The sequence below is a fragment of the Engystomops pustulosus genome, chromosome 6, assembly GCF_040894005.1.
Source record: "Engystomops pustulosus chromosome 6, aEngPut4.maternal, whole genome shotgun sequence".
NCBI lineage: Eukaryota > Metazoa > Chordata > Amphibia > Anura > Leptodactylidae > Engystomops > Engystomops pustulosus.
The window spans coordinates 64136932-64161353 of record NC_092416.1 but is presented as its reverse complement, the minus strand read 5'-3'; the positions used below and the strand labels follow the sequence as shown (position 1 = coordinate 64161353).

Here is a 24422-nt window from a genome sequence, read left to right as displayed (position 1 = left end):
AAATAATAAAATATATACTCACCTGCAGGCAGCTGCTCCCCTGGCGCGCGGGTCCCATCTTCACGCGGCTCTTCTGTGATCCGCGGCTCCGCACAGTGACACAGGCGGCGTGACGTCATGACGCCTGTGTCACTGCTTAGAACGGAGCGACGTAGCTGCCAGAAAGGCGCTGTGTCGCTCCGCATATAAATCGCGCCTGTGTCTTAAAGAGACAGGCGCGATTTATTTAGCTGGTGGGCAAATTACAGCGCCCCTGCCTCCATCTCCTCTCAGCAGAAGCTGTGCCTCCACAATAACTGCACAGCTCCTCCATCTCATCTCAGCAGCAGCTGTGCCTCCACAACAACTCAGCAGCTCCTCCATCTCCTCTCAGCAGCAGCTGTGCCTCCACAATAACTGCATAGCTCCTCCATCTCCTCTCAGCAGCAGCTGTGCCTCCACAATAACTCCACAGCTCCTCCATCTCCTCTCAGCAGCAGCTGTGCCTCCACAATAACTCCACAGCTCCTCCATTTTTTATCAGCAGCATCTGTGCCTCCACAATAACTGCATAGCTCCTCCATCTCCTCTCAGCAGCAGCTGTGCCTCCACAACAACTCTGCAGCTCCTTTATCTCCTCTCAGCAGAAGCTGTGCCTCCACAACAACTGCACAGCTCCTCCATCTCATCTCAGCAGCAGCTGTGCCTCCACAACAACTCAGCAGCTCCTCCATCTCCTCTCAGCAGCAGCTGTGCCTCCACAATAACTGCATAGCTCCTCCATCTCCTCTCAGCAGCAGCTGTGCCTCCACAATAACTCCACAGCTCCTCCATCTCCTCTCAGCAGCAGCTGTGCCTCCACAATAACTCCACAGCTCCTCCATTTTTTATCAGCAGCATCTGTGCCTCCACAATAACTGCATAGCTCCTCCATCTCCTCTCAGCAGCAGCTGTGCCTCCACAACAACTCTGCAGCTCCTCCATCTCCTCTCAGCAGCAGCTGTGCCTCCACAATAACTCCACAGCTCCTCCATTTTTTATCAGCAGCATCTGTGCCTCCACAATAACTCCACAGCACCTCCATGTCCTCTCAGCAGCAGCTGTGCCTCCACAACAACTCAGCAGCTCCTCCATCTCCTCTCAGCAGCAGCTGTGCCTCCACAATAACTGCACAGCTCCTCCATCTTCTCTTAGCAGCTGGTAGATTGTCACGGATATTCCCTCCAGGTCCCGCACACTCACTGGGGTTGTCCCGGCTCTGTGTCCCACCAAGTACATACTTTCAAAGCCAGAACTCATAGTACTGAATGGCTTCTACAGACATCGGGCAGGAAATCCTTTTGAGAGAAGTGTCGGGTTAGCGGAGAGCATATAACTTTGCTACTTGTAGAAATACTTTGTCATAGAAAAAAATAACACATCACTGCCAAAGAAAAGCCAACATCTCCTGGGATTGAAACCAAATGGGAAATTCTTTTTCATCATATAACCAACATATATGAACACTTACCTCCCAACCGTCCCGGATTTAGCGTGACAGTCCCATTTTTTGAGCTCTGTCATGCTGCCATGGGCGGCTGGGAGAATTCTCCGACTGCGCCCACTTTTCCCGCTTTGTTCCGCCTCCTTTAGACCCTGTTGTTTAGACCTGCAGAGCAGCCGAGGCAGGGGGGCCAGGAGGAGGCGGGACCAGCCTCTGCTACCTCCTCACTCCTGCACAAGTCATGTGAGGAGGTAGCTCCACCCCCGGATGACCACACCCCCTCCATGAGTCAGTCAGAAGAATACTGATTGACTGCGGGGGAATGAGGAAAGGTAAGAAACTGAGGGTTTTTATTTACTACCAGGGGATGGAGGCCACAGGAAGAGGAGACTAGGAGGAGAATAGAGGACAGGGGGGGCTGGAGGCTACAGGAGGAGGGCAGGTGGGGCTGGAGTCTACAGAAGGAGGATAGGGGGGCTGGAGGCCACAGGAGGAGGATAGAGGACAGAGGGGCTGGGGGACAGGAATATGCTGGGGACTGGAGCAGAATAGAGGAAGAAGGCTTCTGGAGGACAGGAGGAGTCTGCTGTGTGCTGCTGGAGGACAGGAGGAGGGTGCTGGAGGACAGGAGGAGGCTGCTGGGTGCTGCAGAAGGACAGGGGGAGGCTGCTGGGTGCAGCTGGAGGACAGGAGGAGGCTGCTGGGTGCTGCTGGAGGACAGGAGGAGGCTGCTGGGTGCTGCTGGAGGACAGGAGGAGGCTGCTGGAGGACAGGAGGAGGCTGCTGGGTGCTGATGAAGGACAGGGGAGGCTGCTGGAAGCTGCTGGAGGACAGGAGGAGGTTGCTGGGTTCTGCTGGAGGACAGGAGGAGGCTGCTGGGTGTAGCTGGAGGACAGGGGAGGCTGCTGGGTGCTGCTGGAGGACAGGAGGAGGCTGCTGGGTGCTGCTGGAGGGCAGGAGGAGGCTGCTGGGTTCTGCTGGAGGACAGAAGGAGGCTGTTGGGTGCTGCTGGAGGACTTGAGAAGGCTGCTGGAGGACAGGGGGAGGCTGCTGGGTGCTTCTGGAGGACAGGAGAAGGCTGCTGGGTGCTGCTGGAGGACAAGAGGAGGCTGGTGGGTGCTGCTGGAGGACAGGAGAAGGCTGCTTGGTGCTGCCGGAGGACAGGAGGAGGCTGGGGGACAGGAGGAGACTGGAGGCTGTTGGAGGACAGGAGGAGACTGGAGGCTGGTGGAGGACAGGTGGAGGCTGGGGGACAGGTGGCTGGAGGACAGGAGGCTACAGGAGGAGATTAGAGGAGGAGGCGGAGGCTGGAGGACAGGAGGAGGCTGGAGGACAGGAGGAGGCTGCTGGGTGCTGCTGAAGGACAGGGGGAGGCTGCTGGGTGCAGCTGGAGGACAGGAGGAGGCTGCTGGGTGCTGCTGGAGGACAGGAGGAGGCTGCTGGGTGCTGCTGGAGGACAGGAGGAGGCTGCTGGAGGACAGGAGGAGGCTGCTGGGTGCTGATGAAGGACAGGGGAGGCTGCTGGACGCTGCTGGAGGACAGGAGGAGGTTGCTGGGTTCTGCTGGAGGACAGGAGGAGGCTGCTGGGTGTAGCTGGAGGACAGGGGAGGCTGCTGGGTGCTGCTGGAGGACAGGAGGAGGCTGCTGGGTGCTGCTGGAGGGCAGAAGGAGGCTGCTGGGTTCTGCTGGAGGACAGAAGGAGGCTGTTGGGTGCTGCTGGAGGACAGGAGAAGGCTGCTGGGTGCTGCTGGAGGACAGGAGGAGGCTGCTGGGTGCTTCTGGAGGACAGGAGAAGGCTGCTGGGTGCTGCTGGAGGACAAGAGGAGGCTGGTGGGTGCTGCTGGAGGACAGGAGAAGGCTGCTGGGTGCTGTCGGAGGACAGGAGGAGGCTGGGGGACAGGAGGAGACTGGAGGCTGTTGGAGGCTGGTGGAGGACAGGTGGAGGCTGGGGGACAGGTGGCTGGAGGACAGGAGGCTACAGGAGGAGATTAGAGGAGGAGGCGGAGGCTGGAGGACAGGAGGAGGCTGGAGGACAGGAGGATGCTGGGGAATAGGAGAATGCTAAAGGCAGCTGGGGGACAGGAGGAGACTGGAGGCTGTTGGAGGACAGGAGGAGACTGGAGGCTGGTGGAGGACAGGTGGAGGCTGGGGGACAGGTGGCTGGAGGAGGAGATTAGAGGAGGAGGCGGAGGCTGGAGGACAGGAGGAGGAGGCTGGAGGACAGGAGGATGCTGGAGGACAGGAGGAGGAGGCTGGGGACAGGAGGAGGAGGCTGGAGGACAGGAGGATGCTGGAGGACAGGAGGAGGAGGCTGGGGACAGGAGGAGGATGCTGGAGGAGAGGTGGAGGCTGGGGACAGGAGGAGGAGGCTGGAGGACATGAGGATGCTTGAGGAGGCTGGGGGACAGGAGGAGGAGGCTGGGGGACAGAAGGAGGATGCTGGAGGGGGAGGTCGGAGGACAGGAGGATTCTGGAGGGGACTGTGGGACAGGAGGAGGAGGCTGGGGGACAGGAGGAGGATGCTGGAGGGGGAGGTCGGAGGACAGGAGGATTCTTGAGGGGACTGTGGGACTGGAGTACAGGTGGAGGCTGGGGACAGGAGGCGGATGGAGGACAGGAGGCCACATTATGAGGAGGATAGAGAACAGGCACCACACCATATGAGGAGGGGAAGGGGTAGGAATATAGATTGAATTATGTGTAAGTTTGGGGAGATAAATAAAAGTGGAAAACGAAATATAAAGGCAATCCGATCGTGTGCAACACAATCCCCGGCACAATCCCCGGAAAGTCGGGAAAAACCACAATAATGTGGCCGCTTGGCCCTTAGTAAATAAGCCTTTATGTGTTATGTTGCAATCCCTCCAGTCTTGCTCCGGTTAACCTGTTTATCCCGATCAAAGCACCTAAACCAGTGATGGCAAACCTTTTAGAGACAGAGTGCCCAAACTACAACAAAGACCCGCTTATTTATCGCAAAGTGCCAACACAGAAATGTAATGTGTGATTTATACTCCCTTCTCTGTTACAGTTTTCATTGATACCAGCCCCTGAGGCACCAATAAAGCAGAAAATAGTCCCAGGTAGAGCTGTCACTTTAAAATACCTCTGTGCACAGCAAGTCCTGGGCTGTCTGGGACTGCAGGAAGATACCTGGAGTCATCTCTGGTGATGCCCTGAGTGCCCACAGAAAGGGCTCCGAGTGCCACCTCTGGCACCAGTGCCATAGGTTAGCCATCACTGACCTAAACTGTAGCAGTACATGGGTGTGTGAGATCATCAGGAGGTGCCTTCGGTTGCCATGGCATTCTAAAGATTTTCCAAAGTTCCCAGTGCTTCCATTCAGCACCATCTATAACTGTCTGCCAGATGAGTAGTTTATTGACAACAGTATCGCAGTATATTCTATCACCAAATTTTCACCATTTTGCCAATCTGATTAAATCAAACGTTGCACAGGTCCTACAATTTAGAGTTGAAGGTTTCAGAATACTATATAGTGATACAAAAACATTTTTTGCAACTATTTTTAATAACCAAACTATATAAATGTTGTATCTACATGATTGTATTGACTTTAAAGGAAATCCGCCATTTGTTTTTATGCATTGTGGACCAAATATACCTTGAGAATGCTGTAACGACAGTGATGCAGAAGCATATTTTGTTTAATCCCTGATCCAAGTGGTTTTGCTCAAAAACAATTATAAAATTCAGGACCTCGGGAAAGCTGGGTGCATACTGGCTTACACATTACACACAGAGCTTCCTGAGCTTTCCAGATAGGACTAATCAACCTAAGCTGGATGACTCATACACAGCAGCTGGGGGATAGTGCAGTGATTAATTATTTCTGCCTGCCAGAGAGTGTTCTCTGAAGCAGTGCATAATTAAGCTAAGGGGCAGCCACAAGAGCGCCAGAGCCTCATTATCATAATCATAAATTTATCATTTTCTTTCAGCAAAACAAGGCAGTTTAGGGATTAAACAAGATATGTTTCTGCATCAGTGCTGCTACAGCATTCTCAAGGTATGTTTGGTTCACAGTGCATGAAATCAAATGGTAGATTTCCTTTAGGAATTAAAGTGATGTCCACAAGAAAATTGTGTTTATTTGTCCATTTCACTATGGTAATCTTCATATATTTGTTATCTATTGCCTCCTTCCTTCTAAAATAAACTTTTAAAAACTCCCTCTGGGATGACATTACCAAAGCCCCTCTGTGCTCTGTCACTATAGGCTGTTACAATGCAAGTTACAGCTTGCATAAACCAAAGTATTGTTGCTTTGCCAATAAAATATACATACCGGTCATTAAGAGGTGTCTAAGAGGTGCCGCCAGTATCATGGGATCAAAATAAAAGATCACTTGATTCTTTCAGAAATAATGTAATATCCATTGCTCAAAATTTTATATAATTTCTGTATAATTACATCATGTCCCTAGAACTTTGGGGCAGATTTACTTACCTGGTCCCTTCGCGATGCAGCGGCGCGTTCTCTGCGGTGGATTCGGGTCTTCCGGTGATTCACTAAGGCAATTCCTCCGACGTCCACCAGGTGTCGCTGCTGCACTGAAGTCCGCCGAGGTCCGCCAGAGTGCACTGGCCTATTCCTGGTAAAGGTAAGCGCGAGTCCAGCGACACTTTTTTTTTTTTTTAAATGCGGCGGTTTTTCCGAATCCGTCAGGTTTTCATTCGGCCACGCCCCCGATTTCCGTCGTGTGCATGCCGGCGCCGATGCGCCAAAATCCCGGGGCAATACAGGAAAAATAGGCGCAAAACGGAAATATTCGGGTAACACGTCGGGAAAACATGAATCGGGCCCTTAATAAATGACCCCCAGTGTTTTCAAAATGACCAAATTATATCAACATAAAACCTTTATTTTGCAAAAAACATGATGTTCATAATTATAGAACAGAAATAACTGTAGCACAGAGAAAAATTCTAACTAAATTTTCTGAGTTACACCAATCAGTAGAAGTGCATAGGCCTTTGCTTTGAGTGACTTAAGCACATCTGTGGCCACAGGACATCACTTGTCTCTTGCTCTGCTCAAGTGGGATTTTGGTCTCTTCCATAGTTTTGTGACTATTGTGGGTTTCCTGGCCATAACTTTGTTACCAAATATTTTCCATGTTTTCTATTGGGCTTAGATCAGGACTCTGTGTGCTGGTCATTTCATTGTTTAACTGTTTTTTCTTTTAAGGAACATATTTACCTGTTTTGTTGTGAGACAGGGGGTATTGTCCTGCATGAAAATTGCTGGCTGATTGAGTGAAGTACACAAGGAAGGAACCATGTGCACCCTCCCCTTACCACTGGTAGAGAAAAAAAAATTACTGATATGTATGATTCCCATTTTGCCAAGATTATCCTCCATTTAATCATACTTTTGCCCCTGTTTGGTAAACCAGATGGTCTGTTTTATTTTGTTGGTTAGTCTCAGCTATTCAATTTTGTTAGGTCTCTTCCTGCTACACCATTTTCTAACAATACAAATACACCCCCCATGCATATCTTCATACAGACTTTCTTCCATCCCCAAATTAGGTCATTCATAATAGATACTATAACATTAAAGTGTAACCAAATTTTACCAATTTCTCATATGTGAGTCCCCCGTTTAAAACCAAACAGAACATTGCCTACTTTGTGCTGCTCGCCCCCCCCCCCCTTTTTTTTTTTTTTACAAAGTTATGGCATTGTCTGTTCTGAAAGTGTTTCACAAAAATCTCTCACCAGAGGTGAAGTGGGCAGAGACTAATGTATTCCTGTACTTGCCCTGAAGTTGCTTACAATTCAATCTACCCATGATGCCTTGTGTTTTCTCTCAAAGTAATTTAGCATTAATTCCATTAAGTTTCCCACAAATAAATCCACAGAGCACTGCACAGTGTACATGCAGGATGTATATGGTGACCAGTCTGACAGCTTCCATCACAGTTACATAAAGTGTATAGCCTGTACTGGGTGAGCATTAAGAGTTCATTGCTTCTCTGCAAAGAGCACAAAGTGCCGAGTGCAAGGTGGGGGAAGGGCTACAGCATGAGATGGAGAGATAGACAGAGAATGTTCTGTAGTATAACAGACTGGTATGGAGGAACTGATAGGTTACAGGGGAGATCTTGTACCTTACTACTGTGTGTAGAAAACATATGTATCCACTTGTACACATCCAGCTCCACTACATACATAGCGAAAGCACAGTCACACGAACTCCTCTGTGACCAAGAAGCAGCAGCCGATCCCCTCCTGTTACACCGTAGATTTGTTTATCTGATGGATTCACAGGGCTTGTCAGCATTGGCAGAGGAAGGAGCTACTTCAGCACTGAGGTAATCTGAGGGCTATAGCAAAGACACTGCTGGATATAGATAACAAAGATACCAGACAAATTTGTTCTACATCCCAAGAGCTATTGATTTGGGGAGGAAAAAAAACTTTATAGTTGATTCTTCTATCCACCCAGGAGTGGCTGATTCAAATATTAATTGTAAAAATAAAAGCATTTTGATTAGCGCTATTCTATCCGTTCTGGACATCATCAGCCTATTCCAACAATTAATTTTAGTTCATATTGTTTTTATAATTGAGATCAGATTCAGATTCACATAACTACCGGTATCTAGATTTTGAGCTAGGGAATGACACTGGTCTCTCAAATAGAGCATTAGGTTATCCACATACAGACAAATTTTGTCTTGTATGACACCATGACCTTATCCTTGGATCACATAATCATCTCTCACTAGTATCGCTAATGGTCTGATAAAAAGAGGCAATCATGGGTTTACTTTATGGTTGTGGCCAAAAAGTTTGATTTGGTATTGTTCCAAATGACCTCGTTCCAGAAGTTTGAGGCTTGTCTTGTGCTGTCTGGCGTACTGGTAGGCGAGATACTTTATGGCGTTTGCACAGTAATGGCTTTCTTCTGGGGACTCAACCATGCAGCCCATTTTTCTTCAAGTTCCTCCTCCTTTTGCATGTTGAATAAGCCACAACAATAATTTGTAGTTCTTTGCTTCTTGTGGCCAAAATTTTGGTTGTTCTACCTGACCGTGGTCTGGTTTTTACAGAACACCTGGTTTTCCTCTGCTGACTGCCATGATCAATTCCTTGTATATGTTTTTGTATACCTTTCCTGCTTTATACTATTAAAATACCTTTTGATCAGGGTCATTGGCTGGCTGACAGTTTTTGGCTGTCATTATGATTTTAAAATAGAAAACACTGTATTTTGACAATAAATGCCTTCAGCCAAGCACTAACCATGAGTGGAAAAAAAGATTTAGTGTTGTCATTCATATTCACTGAACATAGGCCAAGAAAGCCAAAATTCTGCAGGGGTATGTAAACTTTTGAGTACATCTGTACAGTTTGCTCTCTCTGCCATGTTCTGTAGATATAGATAAAGCTGGTTACTGGCTTATGGAGATTGTTCTGTCCTCCTTATGTGTCAGAGGCATACGTTGACAGGCAGCTAGACTCCCCCTTAGCAGCTCATTGATTCTGGAGTTGTGCCCAATTCAAATTTTATTGTAGAGTCTGGTGAAACTTGGAACAGAAAGATAGTGCACTTAGTAATGTATACGGGCATGTAGTAATACACTATAATACAGGATATGCAAACACATACATGGGCATGAAAGGTACATACAATACAACAGTGAGGATGAACATCCATAGATACAAGTACATGTGCTGTCTTATATATGACCAGCATGGAACTATGGGTTGGGAATAGGAGATGGAGACATGCTAACAGAAAAATATGCATTAATACATACCTGTAAGGCTGGATGGCAACTAAAAATGTAGCAGCGATGGCATGCTAATGTAGACTGCTGGATGGAGGATGGCTGAAGATGCTCCTATCTCCACTGCAGGCTCTTCAGAAAACTTCTTCTGTATAGCTGAATGATGAAGTCAGCATTTCAAGGGTGAAAACTACAGTGGTTCCCATGGGAGAAAATTGGTATTTTATTTTATACTACCACATTAAGAACAAAGAAGGCCCCAAGATGGGGCTGTAACAATTACCAGATAATACATATTAAATTAACATTACAAAATTTATTTTTGTGGGCAGAACCCTAATTCTTGTTATGTCAACTACTTATTATGAGTTATTATTATTAGTACTATTTGTCAGGCTCCAGGGGTAGTGGACCCCCTGGACCACTGTGGATGATGACGAAAGCTAACACCTGGGACCGGAATGTAAGTGGCACCCGGTTTTCACCAGAGCCCGCCGCAAAGCGAATAAATTAAACATTCTGAAATCGGCGTGCGCGTCCTAGGAGATGGGGACGCATTCGCACGGCCCGAGAACCAGGATCAGGAGCGGGGACAGGTAAGAAGTGACCCGAGATATGGGTCATGGGAGCACTTGTGACACTATTACTGTGTAATATCTTTTTTGTTTGTATATGTATGTGTCCCATAGTTTGCAATGCAATGCAGAATGTGATGGTGCTATATAAATTAAGGTTTGCTTTTTGTTATCATTATTTTGAAACATACAGTATAGATAGAGAAACATTGATGATAATCACTAGTGACACTTTTGTGGCAGCACATTTTACAGGACAGGAGACAGCAATGACTTGCAGTTTGTGGATATTAACTTGATGTTGAGTAATCATGATGTTTATAGGTCAAGCTTGGTAAATGCACAAATACAGTACAAAACAGTGAGAGTTTCATAAATCATTAACTGTGGATGTTCTGTCTGAGATCAGGGTTATTTCAGTTACAACCTCTATATACCACAACATACAGTACAAGATCATTCCTGTTTCCTAAGATGGATTTTACTGGAGGAGAAATATATCAATCCAGCTTTGACCCCAAAGCATATCTTGCCTCATTTTGTAGTCTGGGATCTGGAAGAGATGACATTCTAGCATTTCGATTAAAAAAATTATTTGAAACATTTGGGCCAGGTAAGAGTTCTGCTTGTGATATACCATAGACCCTGCTTATATCACCTGGGCAAATGCTGATATATAGCTCATGCATCATACATCTTATATGTAGTGCTTGGAGTCATTATAGCATGGGCTCACAGTTTTATATGTAGGTGATGAATTTCATGCATCTTTTTAACACTAGTGACATGAGCCTTGTTAGTATAATGTGCGTATATTTTATCATACAGTTTATGTATGTATTATTGGAATCTGTTTTATATCTTCTTTTATATAGCGATTTGATGGAAATCATGGTGGTATAACCTAAATATATACTGGTATATTGTAATATCCGTGCAGCTGTTATGCTACATTTTGACAGATAGATTACATATATAGTCGTATACATAGCTGTATGGTATATACTTGTATGTTATGCTAGAGATACTATGCTAACATAAACATTTATTGCAGCAGTCTTGCTAGAAATGAACAGCAAAACAGAAATATTTGTTTTCAAATATTGGGATAGCTGAGCACAACGCTCACTTACTTTAGTTAGCACCATAGAGATGAATACAGCAGTAGGTCCATATATGCATTTGGGGCTACCAAACACCCCTATTCTCATGATCTGTGGTGCAGAGTTTCAGCAGAAACAATTAACACTTGCTGTTGGTTTTTGTATGTAAATTGACCTTTGCAGTTGCAGATTTTAAAACTACCGAAAATAGTTTTCTACTGCTTACTACTCTTTTATTTCTACAATATGCATATTGATACATCTCAAAGATTGTAAGCTCTTGTGAGCAGCGCCCTCGTTCCTATTATTCCATGTTATTGCTCTTTATTAGCTTATTTTGTATATATATGTACCCCATGATCTGTAAAGCACTGCAGAATACATTTATATTAATAATGATTTATTATAATAATAATTATTCTTTTTGTTCAGGAGGCCTTGGTGGAGATATGCTGCTTGACATAGGAACTGGACCATCAATATACCATCTCCTCTCTGCTTGTGAATCATTTCCTCATATCATTACAACTGACTTCACAGATAGTAATAGACAAGAGCTGGAGAGATGGTTGAGAAGAGAACCAGGAACTTTTGATTGGTCAGAGATTGTGAAGACTGTTTGTGATCTGGAAGGTCACAGGTAGATTGCTTACCTACACTACATTTTGTCTATTTCTACCTATGTAAATGACCTAAAGTTGTTGGCTAATATTAAAATACTCCACTAGCTCAGTACAAGACCCTATTGGGGTCACCCATATAGCACTTACCCTGGTAAAGATTGTGTAACACCATCAGGATTTCCCATGTCCGGCTGCCTTTTAGTGGTCGGAGGGCGCTGTGCAGGCAGTAATGTCGACATGCAACTCTCCATCCACCAAAAAGCAGCAGGAGACTCAACATCACAGGAAATCCAAAGTCTTGATGCTGGTTGGTCACGTGACCCAACAGTTACGGCAGCTGTAAAGAGACTTTATTAGAACATGTCCACTCACCGGCCACTTTATTAGGTACACCATGCTAGTAACGGGTTGGACCCCCTTTTGCTGGAAGCATTCCTCAGAGATTTTGGTCCATATTGACATGATGGCATCACACAGTTGCCGCAGATTTGTCGGCTGCACATCCTTGATGAGAATCTCCCTTTCCACCACATCCCAAAGATGCTCTATTGGATTGAGATCCGGTGACTGTGGAGGCCATTTGAGTACAGTGACCTCATTGTCATGTTCTAGAAACCAGTCTGAGATGATTCCAGCTTTATGACATGGCGCATTATCCTGCTGAAAGTAGCCATCAGATGTTGGGTACATTGTGGTCATAAAGGGATGGACATGGTCAGCAACAATACTCAGGTAGGCTGTGGCGTTGCAACGATGCTCAATTGGTACCAAGGGACCCAAAGAGTGCCAAGAAAATATTTCCCACACCATGACACCACCACCACCAGCCTGAACCGTTGATACAAGGCAGGATGGATCCATGCTTTCATGTTGTTGACGCCAAATTCTGACCCTACCATCCGAATGTCGCAGCAGAAATCGAGACTCATCAGACCAGGCAACGTTTTTCCAATCTTCTACTGTCCAATTTCGATGAGCTTGTGCAAATTATAGCCTCAGTTTCCTGTTCTTAGCTGAAAGGAGTGGCACCCGGTGTGGTCTTCTGCTGCTGTAGCCCATCTGCCTCAAAGTTCAACGTACTGTGCGTTCAGAGATGCCCTTCTGCCTACCTTGGTTGTAACGGGTGGCGATTTGAGTCACTGTTGCCTTTCTATCAGCTGAAACCAGTCTGCCCATTCTCCTCTGACCTCTGGCATCAACAAGGCATTTCCGCCCACAGAACTGCCGCTCACTGGATGTTTTTTCTTTTTCGGACCATTCTTTGTAAACCCTAGAGATGGTTGTGTGTGAAAATCCCAGTAGATCAGCAGTTTCTGAAATACTCAGACCAGCCCTTCTGGCACCAACAACCATGCCACATTCAAAGGCACTCAAATCACCTTTCTTCCCCATACTGATGCTCGGTTTGAACTGCAGGAGATTGTCTTGACCATGTCTACATGCCTAAATGCACTGAGTTGCCGCCATGTGATTGGCTGATTAGAAATTAAGTGTTAACGAGCAGTGGCCGGTGAGTGTAAGTCCTTGCTGCAAGCTTTGGGCAGATTCACTTGATTATAGAGAGGGTTTATACAGCAAGGTAAAAGTAAATTTGGCCCTAATTCCTTTAAAACCCCCATAGAAGTAGCATTGGCTTTCTCTATATCATTTTTTTTAAATTATATTTTTAGCAGAGACAACTGGATGGAGAAAGAGAACAAATTACGATCCAAGATTCAGAAAGTTCTCAAGTGTGATGTAACAAAGAGTAATCCACTGGATCCCACAGTGATCCCTCCTGCAGATTGCTTGATCACAGCGCTATGTTTGGAAACAGCCTGCAGAGATATTGCCATGTATAACCGCTCTCTGAAGAATATTACGACCCTTCTGAAGCCTGGAGGACACTTGGTTTTGATTGGTGTACTTGGAGACTCCTTTTATAAGGTGGGAAACGAGAAGTTCTTCTGTCTGGCTTTGGATGAACAGGCAGTACGGAACGCTGTCATAGATGCTGGATACAGTATTAAGAATACTGAAGTTTATAACATACCTGATCAGACCTTGTGTGCCCACATTACAGATTCATATGCAAATATCTTCCTTGTGGCTCAAAAAAATAAAACATAAGTCTAAAACAACAAAGACATAAATAAATATTTTCAATGATTATCTTATTCTCTCTTTTAGAGCTGTTCTTTGTGGTAGGCAATAAAAGCTGATTATTAACTCAAAAGGTTTGTGTTGTACAAATTGTGTTACATGCTGTTTACTTAATGGCTAAAAAGGGAGATTTGTTTCCAGCACGGAGTATTGTGAAGTTGTAGCTACACAGCAATAACTCTGGCAAAACAAAAGGAGGAGATATATTGATGAGTCTCGCATTAGACCAGTGTAGATTTTTACTAGACAGTCTTCTTCTGCACCAGATTTATCATTGTGTATAATGCTTCATAATCAATCTGGCATAGTTTACATTATACTTTGCACCTTGTATTAGTTGGTCTGGCTCACTGCATAACTTTTTGACACGCCAACTTAATTTTTGGCTGCATGTACTTTACAAGGCCACTCCCTTTTTCATACTAGTCTGAAAAGTGTCTAAAAACTGGGTTCGAGCTCATTCCCACCTCTACCACCTACTACCCATGCTGGCACCAAGCAGGTATATCTGGTATTTGGAAAAGTAGGTAGGACCAGCACTCGATGAGGATATTTTAAAATTCTGTATTATTTATTTTAATCCATTAAGATCCAGACAATACAAAAAGACAAAAAATGGTGCAAACATGGAGCAATGGTGCTCATTGTTAAAAAAACACATGCGGCTATGCCAGTCACTGCGTTGGTTACCCATCTCCTTCTGAATACGGTTTAAATTAATCACCCTCATCCACAAAGCTCTACATAATGCTGCACCACCCTACCTTTTAGATTATTTTCCTTATTTCAAATCTCCCACTCCTGTCTCCAAAAAATCTCCTGTGCTGCATCAATTCTCTGGAATACTCTACCCTGGTCTTTCAGATTAATATCCAATCTCCAAAGCGTAAAACCCATTTATTTAGGCAGGCTTATCACACTCACTAACTGCATGCAACTTTAACTCTCTCTTTATTAACCAATTCTGGGTACTCCCCCATCTGTAGGTACTAAGCTACAGTCTTCTCTGCAGTCCCATTGACCTCGGCTGATGGCTGGTTCAAGAAGCAGCTTTTTTATTTATTAAAAGAGAGTGGATGTTCATAATTACCATCATGGCTGCCCAATGAAAAATGGATAGGTAGATTATTGGCAGTGGAGGGTGTACTTGGCACGATGGAAAGTATGCCTTGCTCTTGTCAACTGTGAATAATTGAATCCTGCTGCTGCCAGTGTTTAATGGATTCAATTTTTCCTCTAAGGATGACTACTCTATTGATTTACATAATTTACATTTTTCATTGGCCAGTTATCTACTTTCAGTGAAGAATTGATATTGTTTGTGTAATAAAAATCTATCTACGGTAGATTTCCAATATACCTTCTGTATCATTTCCTCACTGTTTTCTAAATCTCTGTATAACTTTTCTTTACACAAATAATAGCAGTTATTTGCTTAAAATGGATATCCCCCAATGCTCCAAACATTATAACATTCATAAGGATAGGTGATAAAATTAACAAAATTCCTAGATTACCCTAGTAAGCTTCACATGGGCATAATTAAATACATAACACAGCCACTATATAGGGTTATTATTACAACTATTACAGTATAGCAAAACCCAGTAACCTATCTGAATATCTTCTAAGTTTACTTCAGTAGTATGATGGGGGGTTGTTTTGTGCAGCTGCAGCTATAACATGGATGTTAAAATGATAACATGTTTCTTTATTTTATGGTTTAAGAGACTGGCCATAAAAGATAAATCTTTGTCTTTATTGTCACTTTTAATACATAATACAATAAGGTTTACTTATAAATATACTATATATATATATATATATATATATATATATATAAATATCTAACCCCAGGGGCAAGTAAACATACACAAAAAAGGGGTTATCTAAATGCCATATCCCTACAAGTATATATGTAAATATATATTTATGGAATATCTTTGTTCTTGTTTAAAAAATTTTAATGTGTACCTTGCCCACATAATTAAATTTGGAGTTTTATCAGACATCCACAAAGATGCAATTATTTTATATCTTATATTATATCTTGTATACAAATTGGCAACAAAGGCAAATAGTAGGCAAGAACTGTTTTAGAATAGAAGACATTTACTATGCGCAGCCTTATGACAGCTGATGCACATCACAGAGTAAATCATGTGGCTTACAGCAAACAACATAAAAAAATAAAATAAATAAGATTACTATTTGCAATAAAGATTTGCCAGTTTATTAGCTGTGTGTGGCTTATGACTGTTACAGTAAATTAGCTTTTCAAGTCACAAGAAAGTAATAAAAAACAAAACTTCACTAGGTATCAGTTAAAGAGGACATGTCACCAGATTTTGACCACCCTGACTAACAATGCCTGCTGATAAAGGGTTACAAGTCCTCCCCATATCCCCTAAAATTAGCTGCCAGTGGGGCGCTGTACCTTAATTACGAACATTTTTCTGATATGCAAATTAGCTTTTGTGACTCGTGTTTGTGACTCTTCTCTCTCTCAGGCTGCCAGTAAACCACACCCATTATTCTGACTGAGAGCTCTGTGTCTCTTCAAATCACTGCTCTGCCCCCTTGTAATTAGGGACCGTCTGCTTATATTTATCTACAGACATATAAAGTTCTATGTACAGATGGGAAATACTGTGTCAATTTTTTTACATTGTGCTTTGTGTTACATACATGGCATTCCAAGAATAGCAAAGTGTACACCATGTATATGATTACATGAAATCACAGCAGCCTACATGGAGGATGGAGAGGAGTAGAAGGCTTGGGGAGGATTAGCCGTGAGGGACCGGTCGAGCAGTACAGGCTCCTCTAATGCCAGGTAATATAAGATAAAAGGTGATTCATGTGGATGTAAGCAAAACAATTTTTAGCTAAAAGAAGGGTGTCAGTCAGTTAATAGGGCTCTATAGGAACCTGTCACTGACTGTATATGTGAAAATGTGGTGACAGGTTCCCTTTAAATAATAATAGTGCAGGGAAGAAATTAAGTGAACCCATGATAATCTGTAGATGACCATGGCTCTCCTTTAAACAAAAGTGTTTGCAATCATGAATATTTTGCCTAATTTCTGCCTATACAGCCCTCTATAGATCATGCTACACCATTTACATAGATTCATAGTTCATACGGTTGAAAAGACACATGTCCTTCAAGCTTAACCAAGGAATGGATTGGATGAGGAAGGGATCTATGGGAAACAATTCTGTACAACATAACACTGTTTTTTAATGGGAACCTATAAACGAAAGAAAATGGGACGGGCACAACCAAGTAAATCTAGTAATGGTCAAAGTCATACACAAATTAATCATACAAAAACTGAGAGACAAAGACGTATGCTATATGACCAGGGCCGGCGCCAGCACCCGGCAAACCCGGGCAAGTGCCGGGGCCCACAGCTGCTGGGAGGGCCCACTCGTGCCCAGATCTCATCCCCCAGCAGCCGGGCCGTGCCGGGTGCTGGCACCGTAAAGCGGTGCTCCGTTTACCGCAAGACCCTGCCGTGCAGCAAAACCCCCGTCCGAAGCAGTAGTGCCGTGCCAGGTTCTAGCGCCGTAAAGTGGCGCTCCGTCTGCTGCAGGATGCTGCGCGTGAGGCCGCCAGCCGGAGGAGGAGGACGGCGAAGGGGAAGCTCCGGACCTCACCAGAAGACTGAGGTGAGTAGTGTTGTCTTTATTTTTAACGGTCACATTTACTAGTGCATGAGGGGTGAGGAGGCCGCTGTATAGAATGAATGGGGGGGGGGATGAGGAGGGGGCTGTATAGAATGAATGGGGGGGATGAGGAGGGGGCTGTATAGAATGAATGGGGGGGGGGTGATGAGGGGGCTGTATAGAATGAATGGGGGGGTGATGAGGGGGCTGTATAGAATGAATGGGTGGGGATGAGGAGGGGGCTGTATAGAATGAATGGGGGAGATGATGAGGGGGCTGTATAGAATGAATAGGGGGGGGTGATGAGGGGGCTGTATAGAATGAATGGGGGGGTGATGAGGGGGCTGTATAGAATGAATGGGGGGGGGTGATGAGGGGGCTGTATAGAATGAATGGGGGGGGGGTGATGAGGGGGCTGTATAGAATGAATGGGGGGGGTGATGAGGGGGCTGTATAGAATGAATGGGGGGGGTGATGAGGGGGCTGTATAGAATGAATGGGGAGGATGAGGAGGGGGCTGTATAGAATGAATGGGGAGGGTGAGGAGGGGGCTGTATAGAATGAATGGGGAGGATGAGGAGGGGCTGTATATAATGAATGGGGAGGATGAGGAGGGGCTGTATATAATGAATGGGGGGGGATGAGGAGGGGGCTATATAGAATGAATGGGGAGGATGAGGAGGGGCTGTATATAATGAATGGGGGATGAGGAGGGGGCTGTATATAATGAATCGGGGGTGCGTGCAGGGGGCTGCATATAATGGGCGGTGAAGGGGTTGCATATAATCCATGGGGGGAGAGGGGCTGCATATAATTAAACTATGGGCGGTGAGGGGGGCCTGGGCTGTATATAATTAATCCATGGGGGTGAAGAGGCTGTATACAATGAATCCATGCTGCTACGCCAGTTTACTGCAAAGGGGCCCACTGAGGCTCTGTCGCCCAAGGGCCCACTGAAACCTGGAGCCGGCCCTGTATATGACCAAACATAAGCAAAGTTTATTGGTATACAAAAAAGACACCATAACACTGACAGAAAAATTAAAATCAAGTAAAAAAGTGTGAACAAAGCACACAAATAGTACACATCCAAGGAGGCCTTGCATATGATAATGCAGGTCATCCAAGGAAACTTCTTTTTCAACTTACACTAGCGATGCTTAAAAAAGCGCAAAATCAAGTTTTATTCTGTACCTGGTAACCAGGGAGAACCCATCTTTCCTATGTCACGTGGCCCCTTGGCTTCCTGCTGACTGATTTGCAAAGGCAGCTGAGAGCGGCCAGTGTGCGTGCGTGGGAATTAGGGCAGGGGGCCGTGCGAAGTAGGAAAAATAGAGGCGTGCGCTGGCTGACATGCGGAGAGCAAGGCCATTGACTCGAGCCGAGGTGATCCGCCCACCTCGACTCGCTGGGTTCTCCCTAGCTACAAGGTACAGAATAAAACTTGATTTTCTGTTTTTCTAAGCATCGCTAGTGTTAGTTGAAAAAGGGGTGCCCTTAGGACTAAAGGGGTTTATGGAAACCTGTCTTCCCTTTAAAGCTTTGTTTAAATGATTTATTTTTGTGCATTAAATCATTATAATTTTGCATCATTCCAAGTATGTGTAGCTTGAGGTCATCGAGAATTAAGTTTTTTTTAATACACCTTAGAACAATGGTCCCAAATCTTGTTGTACTGTACCCCTAATTTATCCTTATTTCCTTTGTCATGTGGGAAAAAAACTGATACTCACCTTTTCCTGTTACTTCACATTTGTCATCTTCCCCTTTCTGCCCAGGCTGGGAGCGGCTCAGAACCAGCATGTGCAATGTGATGTCATCATTGTGTCTGCCAGCTTCAGAGCCACCTGCAGCCAAGGCAGAAAGAACTCTGAACAGAGGGGAACTGAAAAATGGCGGGAGATACTGATATTTTTTTTTTTTCACTCTCAATCCGGAATAGAGTGTTCCACAGCCCAGTTTTGGTCCTCGTTTGAGGAATTCAATTTATTGCTTCCTCAATGTATGCAAGATTTCCAGGCCCTGAGGCAATAAAGTAGCCTTAAAACATGATGCTTCACATGAGTTATTAGGTTTTTTTATTATCTACTGTTTTTTTTGTTTGTATACTTGTACTTTAAATATTCCACTCTTTTGTTGCCTTTTTTGAAGGTTCTTTCATCTCTAGGTCTTGTGGAAAATCTATATGGTCTTTTACATTGTTTTTTCCTTACTTCAAATTGTCCTTCTATGAACACTGTTCTTGTTCAGTATGAACAATAGTAAGTACAATTTGTAATATCCTCTGTCGATTTATTTAGGCCACCCTTTACTTCTTTTCACATCTTTAAGGATTGCCCATACCGTAGCTTTTCCAGGTTTATATGTTTCTTAAAGACACCTTTTGAGGACCTTTTAAAGTTGTTTGTTTTGAGTCATTGTTAAAATAGCCAACATTTCTGCAGAATAATTGTCTGTAACCAGGCTTTATATACCTGGTCGATTTCAGGAAAAACAATTCTCCTGCTAGGCATAGGAAGTAGGGTAAAAATGAAATATTTATCTAATCCTTTTTAAAAGCAGCATACAGCACAGCATAATGGAAGCCATAAATAAGGTCTAATACCGAAACGCGTAGGCTTGTTTGCACCTGTGGCCAACCAATCCGTGATAGGGTTATTGCAGTTGGAGCAATTTGGATTGTTTGACCATGGCGGTGAATTGATCATACAAAAATGCAATCCCTAGTAACCTAATAGTTACTGCAAAGTTGTTTTTTTGAAAATGGGATTTATGTATATGCAGTAAGGCCCCTACCACACTTGCGTTGCAAATCATGTCAGAGTCTGATCAGGGTACGATCAGGGTTTGCTCAGTGAAAAACTGACATTTTGCATCAGAGTTCAATCAGTTTTCAGTCAGAGTTTGTTCAGGTGTCTCAGTTTTTCACTTGTGTTTTCAATCCATTTTTTCAATGGAATTTCAATGCGTTTTTCACGCACAGATAAATCAGGACTGAGCTCTATCTTTTCTATGGCAATTGATGCGTGAAAAACACATTGCACTTGCAATGTCTTTTTGATGCGTCTCCATAGACTTGTATGGTGCGTTTTTCACACACGTGACTTGCAAAAGTAGAGCATGCTGAGAAAAATGCAAGTCTGTAAAAGCCCATTGATTACATTTGGTTTGGATTGTTGGAATACTAGTGTATTGATACATGTTACCGGTTCTAAAATTAGTGAGCACATAATAAGAACTAGGTTCATAATCTTGTATACAGATCAGCAACAAAGGTAAATAGTAAAAGCAAGAACAGAAGACATTTACTATGCGAAGCCTTATGTCACCTGATGAACAGTAAATGTCTCACAGCACAAATCATGAGCTTTAAGCAAACAACATAAAAAATAATAAAATAAATAAATTTGTAATAAAGATTAGTAAGTCTATCACTTGTGTGCCTTATGACTGGTACAGTAAATTAGCTTCTAAAGTCAAAAGAAACTAATAAAATACAAAACCGTGTTTCACTGGGTACTCAATTAAATATTAATAGTACAGAGAAGAAAGTAAGTGAACCCATGAGAACCTAGAGAGCACCAGGTTTCTCCTTTAAAAAAATCTTTTTCCAATCTTCAGTGGGGAATCTCTGCCTACAAAGCTCTCTTGAGGTCATGCTACAGCATTTCAACATTTTTTTTAAAACTTTCTTTATATGATTTATTTGTGTTCTCTGGATCATTGTAATTTTGCATCATCCCAAGTCTGTGTAGTTTAAGGTCACTGAGAAGAATTTGTTGGGAGAATTTGGTAAAATTTGGTTCGGTCCGAATTGAATCATGACGAATCACGTTAAAAACAGGTATTACCTGGCTGCAGAGAGCCTGTAGGGTGTTGTAGAACGTTGTGCCATGCTTAAATATGCATAGGGAGCATGGTTTGGTCTTCAAACAATGCTGTGTTTTAGTATGAAACACACATGACAGGTGCCGCTCTTAGAATCGCTTTACTATTCACTTCCATGGGCACTTACAGAGGCCAACTTCACCAAATAAGCAAAGCAGGAATGCAGCCTGACAAGGTAACGTCTGTGCCAGCTTGAAAGGACTGAGCTGAGGGCCAAGATCCCACTATAACATCAAGAGTGCACTCTTTTTACACTGTCATCATATGATTCCATATATTATGACAGAACCTGTTCTGTTAAACGCGGATACATGTAGAAACCCCCCCTAAAGAGTGGAGAGATTGTTTTGCATTGACGTCACTGATCATTTCGCCCTTCTTTTCACGTGTCAGTGTCCTCTTTCAATTGGTCAATTATCCATCATTATTGCTAAAGTTGAGTTGATCCAGAATATGATCCGGAGATGAGCAGCAAATGGGATACTTGCATGTCCTGTGTGTTCTGTATCCACTCCTGCTTTTGCCTATCAATCCTGAAGCTTTTCATCCTTCTGGCAGATGAAATGAAGGGGAAAACCAAACACTGGCACCGTCATAGAGTGGTGGAGGTTGAAAACAGCATTATGGAAATCACAGGGTGTTCCAGAGAGACATCGGTCAGTTGGCAGCAGCATTAGTAGGCTGCAGAGAGGCATAATGAAAAATTACAGAGGTAGCGGAAAAATGGTAGACGACAAAGTGGCACAATGACAAGAGTGTGGAGGTGGCGGCAGCAGCAGCAACAGGAGGCCACAGGTGGCAGCAACATGTAAATCCACAGAGTGGTCCAATGACAGAGTGCCGAGCTGGCGGCAGCAGCAGCATCAGCAGCAGCAACAGGAGGCCACAAAGTGGCACAATGATAAGACTGTGGAGGTGGCGCCACATCCAATATACATTACAGTTTTCCTGAAAAAATCAGGCCTTTGACAAAAAAGAACTCCAAAGGTGCCACCAGCAGCAGCATCATGAGGTCAGAGGTGTGGAGGTGGCGGCAACATGGTAGGCCACAGAGTGGCACAATGATATAGTGTAGAGGTGGCATCAGAAGCAGCAGGAGCCCGCAGGGTGGCACAATGACAGAGTCCGGAGGTGGTGGCAGCAGGAGCCCATAGAGCCAACAGCAGAGGAGGCACGATGACGAAATGAATTATAAGTTGAAATTTGCCTTTTTTAATTTGTAGTTTAGAGACGCCACATACATAATACATTACAGTTTTCCTGAAAATATCAGGCCTTTGACAAAAAGAACTCCAAAGGTGGCACCAGCAGCAGCAGCAGGAGGTCAGAGGTGTGGAAGTGGCGGCAACAAGGTAGGCCACAGAGTGGCACAATGATATAGTATAGAGGTGCCATCAGTAGCAGCAGGAACCCACAGGGTGGCACAATGATAAAGTCTGGAGGTGGCATCAGTAGCAGCAGCAGCAGGAGCCCACAGAGTGGCAGAATGTTATAGGCTGAAGGTGGCATCAGTAGCAGAAGCAGGAGCCTGCAGACTGGCACAATAATAGAGTCTGGAAGTGGCATCAGTAGCAGCAGCAGCAGGAGCCTGCAGAGTGGCACAATGATATAGTGTGAAGGGGGAATCAGTAGCAGCAGCAGCAGGAGCCTGCAGAGTGGTACAATGATATAGTGTGATGGTGGCATCAGTAGCGGCAGCAGGAGCCCGCAGAGTGGCACAATGATATAGTGTGAAGGTGGCATCAGCAGCAACAGGAGCCCGCAGAGTGGCACAATGATATAGTGTGATGGTGGCATCAGTAGCAGCAGGAGCCCGCAGGGTGGCACAATGATAGACACAAAACCAAAAAAAGGGGGAGCCAAATTAATTCTATAGTATATCGCTACAACTCTCAAACAAATGTCCAATCAACAACTCAAACAAAGAGAGCCGTAAAAAACCATCAGAAAATAAATAAAATTCATAGAATATTTTATTAAAGTAATAATACACACAATACAAAATATATATGCCACGTAACAGGGAAAGAAATAGGGGGAAACAAGTGGCCCCTGATGAAAATTAGGGCAACCATGAAAACCACGAGCGCCCTCAAGAAAACCCCAGAACCTAAAAAATTAGTGAGTAACAATACAGACTCAAAAGTCTGATAAATAATGGATGATGCAGACAGGAATGTAACAAAAGAATATATCCTCAATCGGTCCTATGTGGAGTGGGGACCGGACGTACCTTCTGGCTCCCACTTTACATATAAACAATTACTGCTTACCCGAAAGCATGATGGTAGGTTCGATGGGGAATCCTAAGGGGCCAATAAAATACACCCCGACGCACGTTTCGCTGATGCTTCGTCAGGAGCATGGTTGCCCTAAATTCCATCAGGGGCCACTTGTTTCCCCTATTTCTTTCCCTGTTACATGGCATATATATTTTGTATTGTGTATTATTACTTTAATAAAATATATTTATTTATTTTCTGATGGTTTTTTTACGGCTCTCTTTGTTTGAGTTGTTGATGATAGTTGTTGTTGATAGAGTCTGGAGGTGACATCAGTAGCAGCAGGAGCCCACAGAGTGGCACAATGATATAGTGTGATAGTGGCATCAGTAGCAGCAGCAGCAGGAACCCGCAGAGTGGCACAATGATATAGTGTGAAGGTTGCATCAGTAGCAGCAGGAGCCCGCAGAGTGGCACAATGATATAGTGTGATGGTGGCATCAGTAGCAGCAGCAGGAGCCTGCAGAGTGACAACATGATATAGTGTGGAGGTGGTGTCAGCAGCAGGAGCACGCAGGGTGGCACAATGATGTAGTGTGGAGGTGGCATCTGCAGCAGCAGGAGCCTGCAGAGTGGCACCATGATATAGTGTAGAGGTGGCGGACAATTCCATCTAATCTGATGCATTAGGCATTGGCGAGTTGGAATCCTGGCCGATCCAAGCCTGATTCATCTTGACAAAGGTCAGCCTCTCCACATTAAAGACAAGCGGGTTCTCCTTGGGGTAACGATGGCCCCCGCCGCCCTGAACACACGCTCTCATGCCACACTACTGGCCGGGCAAGACAGCTTCTCTACTGCAAATTCCACAAGTTGCGGCCACGCATCAAGTTTGGCTGCCCAGTAGTCCATGGGTTCCTCTACCTGAGGTGGTAAAGTGCTGTCCAAGTAGGCCACCACCTACTGGTGCAG

The 24422-nt window shown here is 44.5% G+C and overlaps 1 protein-coding gene across 2 annotated transcripts; it reads left to right on the top strand.

Annotated features, from left to right (window-relative positions):
• The first annotated feature begins 1721 nt into the window (after positions 1–1721).
• On the top strand, positions 1722–13741 carry LOC140135193 (nicotinamide N-methyltransferase-like). Of its 2 annotated transcripts, none has more exons than XM_072156344.1 (3): positions 1722–1794; positions 11336–11543; positions 13197–13741. In XM_072156344.1, the coding sequence occupies exons 1-3, from the start codon at positions 1785–1787 to the stop codon at positions 13633–13635; spliced, it is 657 nt and encodes a 218-aa protein (XP_072012445.1). In that variant the 5' UTR covers positions 1722–1784; the 3' UTR covers positions 13636–13741. The 2 variants fall into 2 exon arrangements, with proteins under 2 accessions (XP_072012445.1, XP_072012444.1); XM_072156343.1 differs by lacking the exon at positions 1722–1794 and adding an exon at positions 10185–10413.
• The last annotated feature ends 10681 nt before the right edge of the window (positions 13742–24422 follow it).

Excerpts from the sequence above, each read along its gene's own strand:
- LOC140135193 (XM_072156343.1), top strand. The coding sequence starts at position 10,191 with ATGTTCTGTCTGAGATCAGGGTTATTTCAGTTACAACCTCTATATACC. Across the intron at positions 10,414-11,335 it reads ATTTGAAACATTTGGGCCAG|GAGGCCTTGGTGGAGATATG; the intron begins GTAAGAGTTCTG and ends CTTTTTGTTCAG. Across the intron at positions 11,544-13,196 it reads TGTGATCTGGAAGGTCACAG|CAGAGACAACTGGATGGAGA; the intron begins GTAGATTGCTTA and ends TTATATTTTTAG.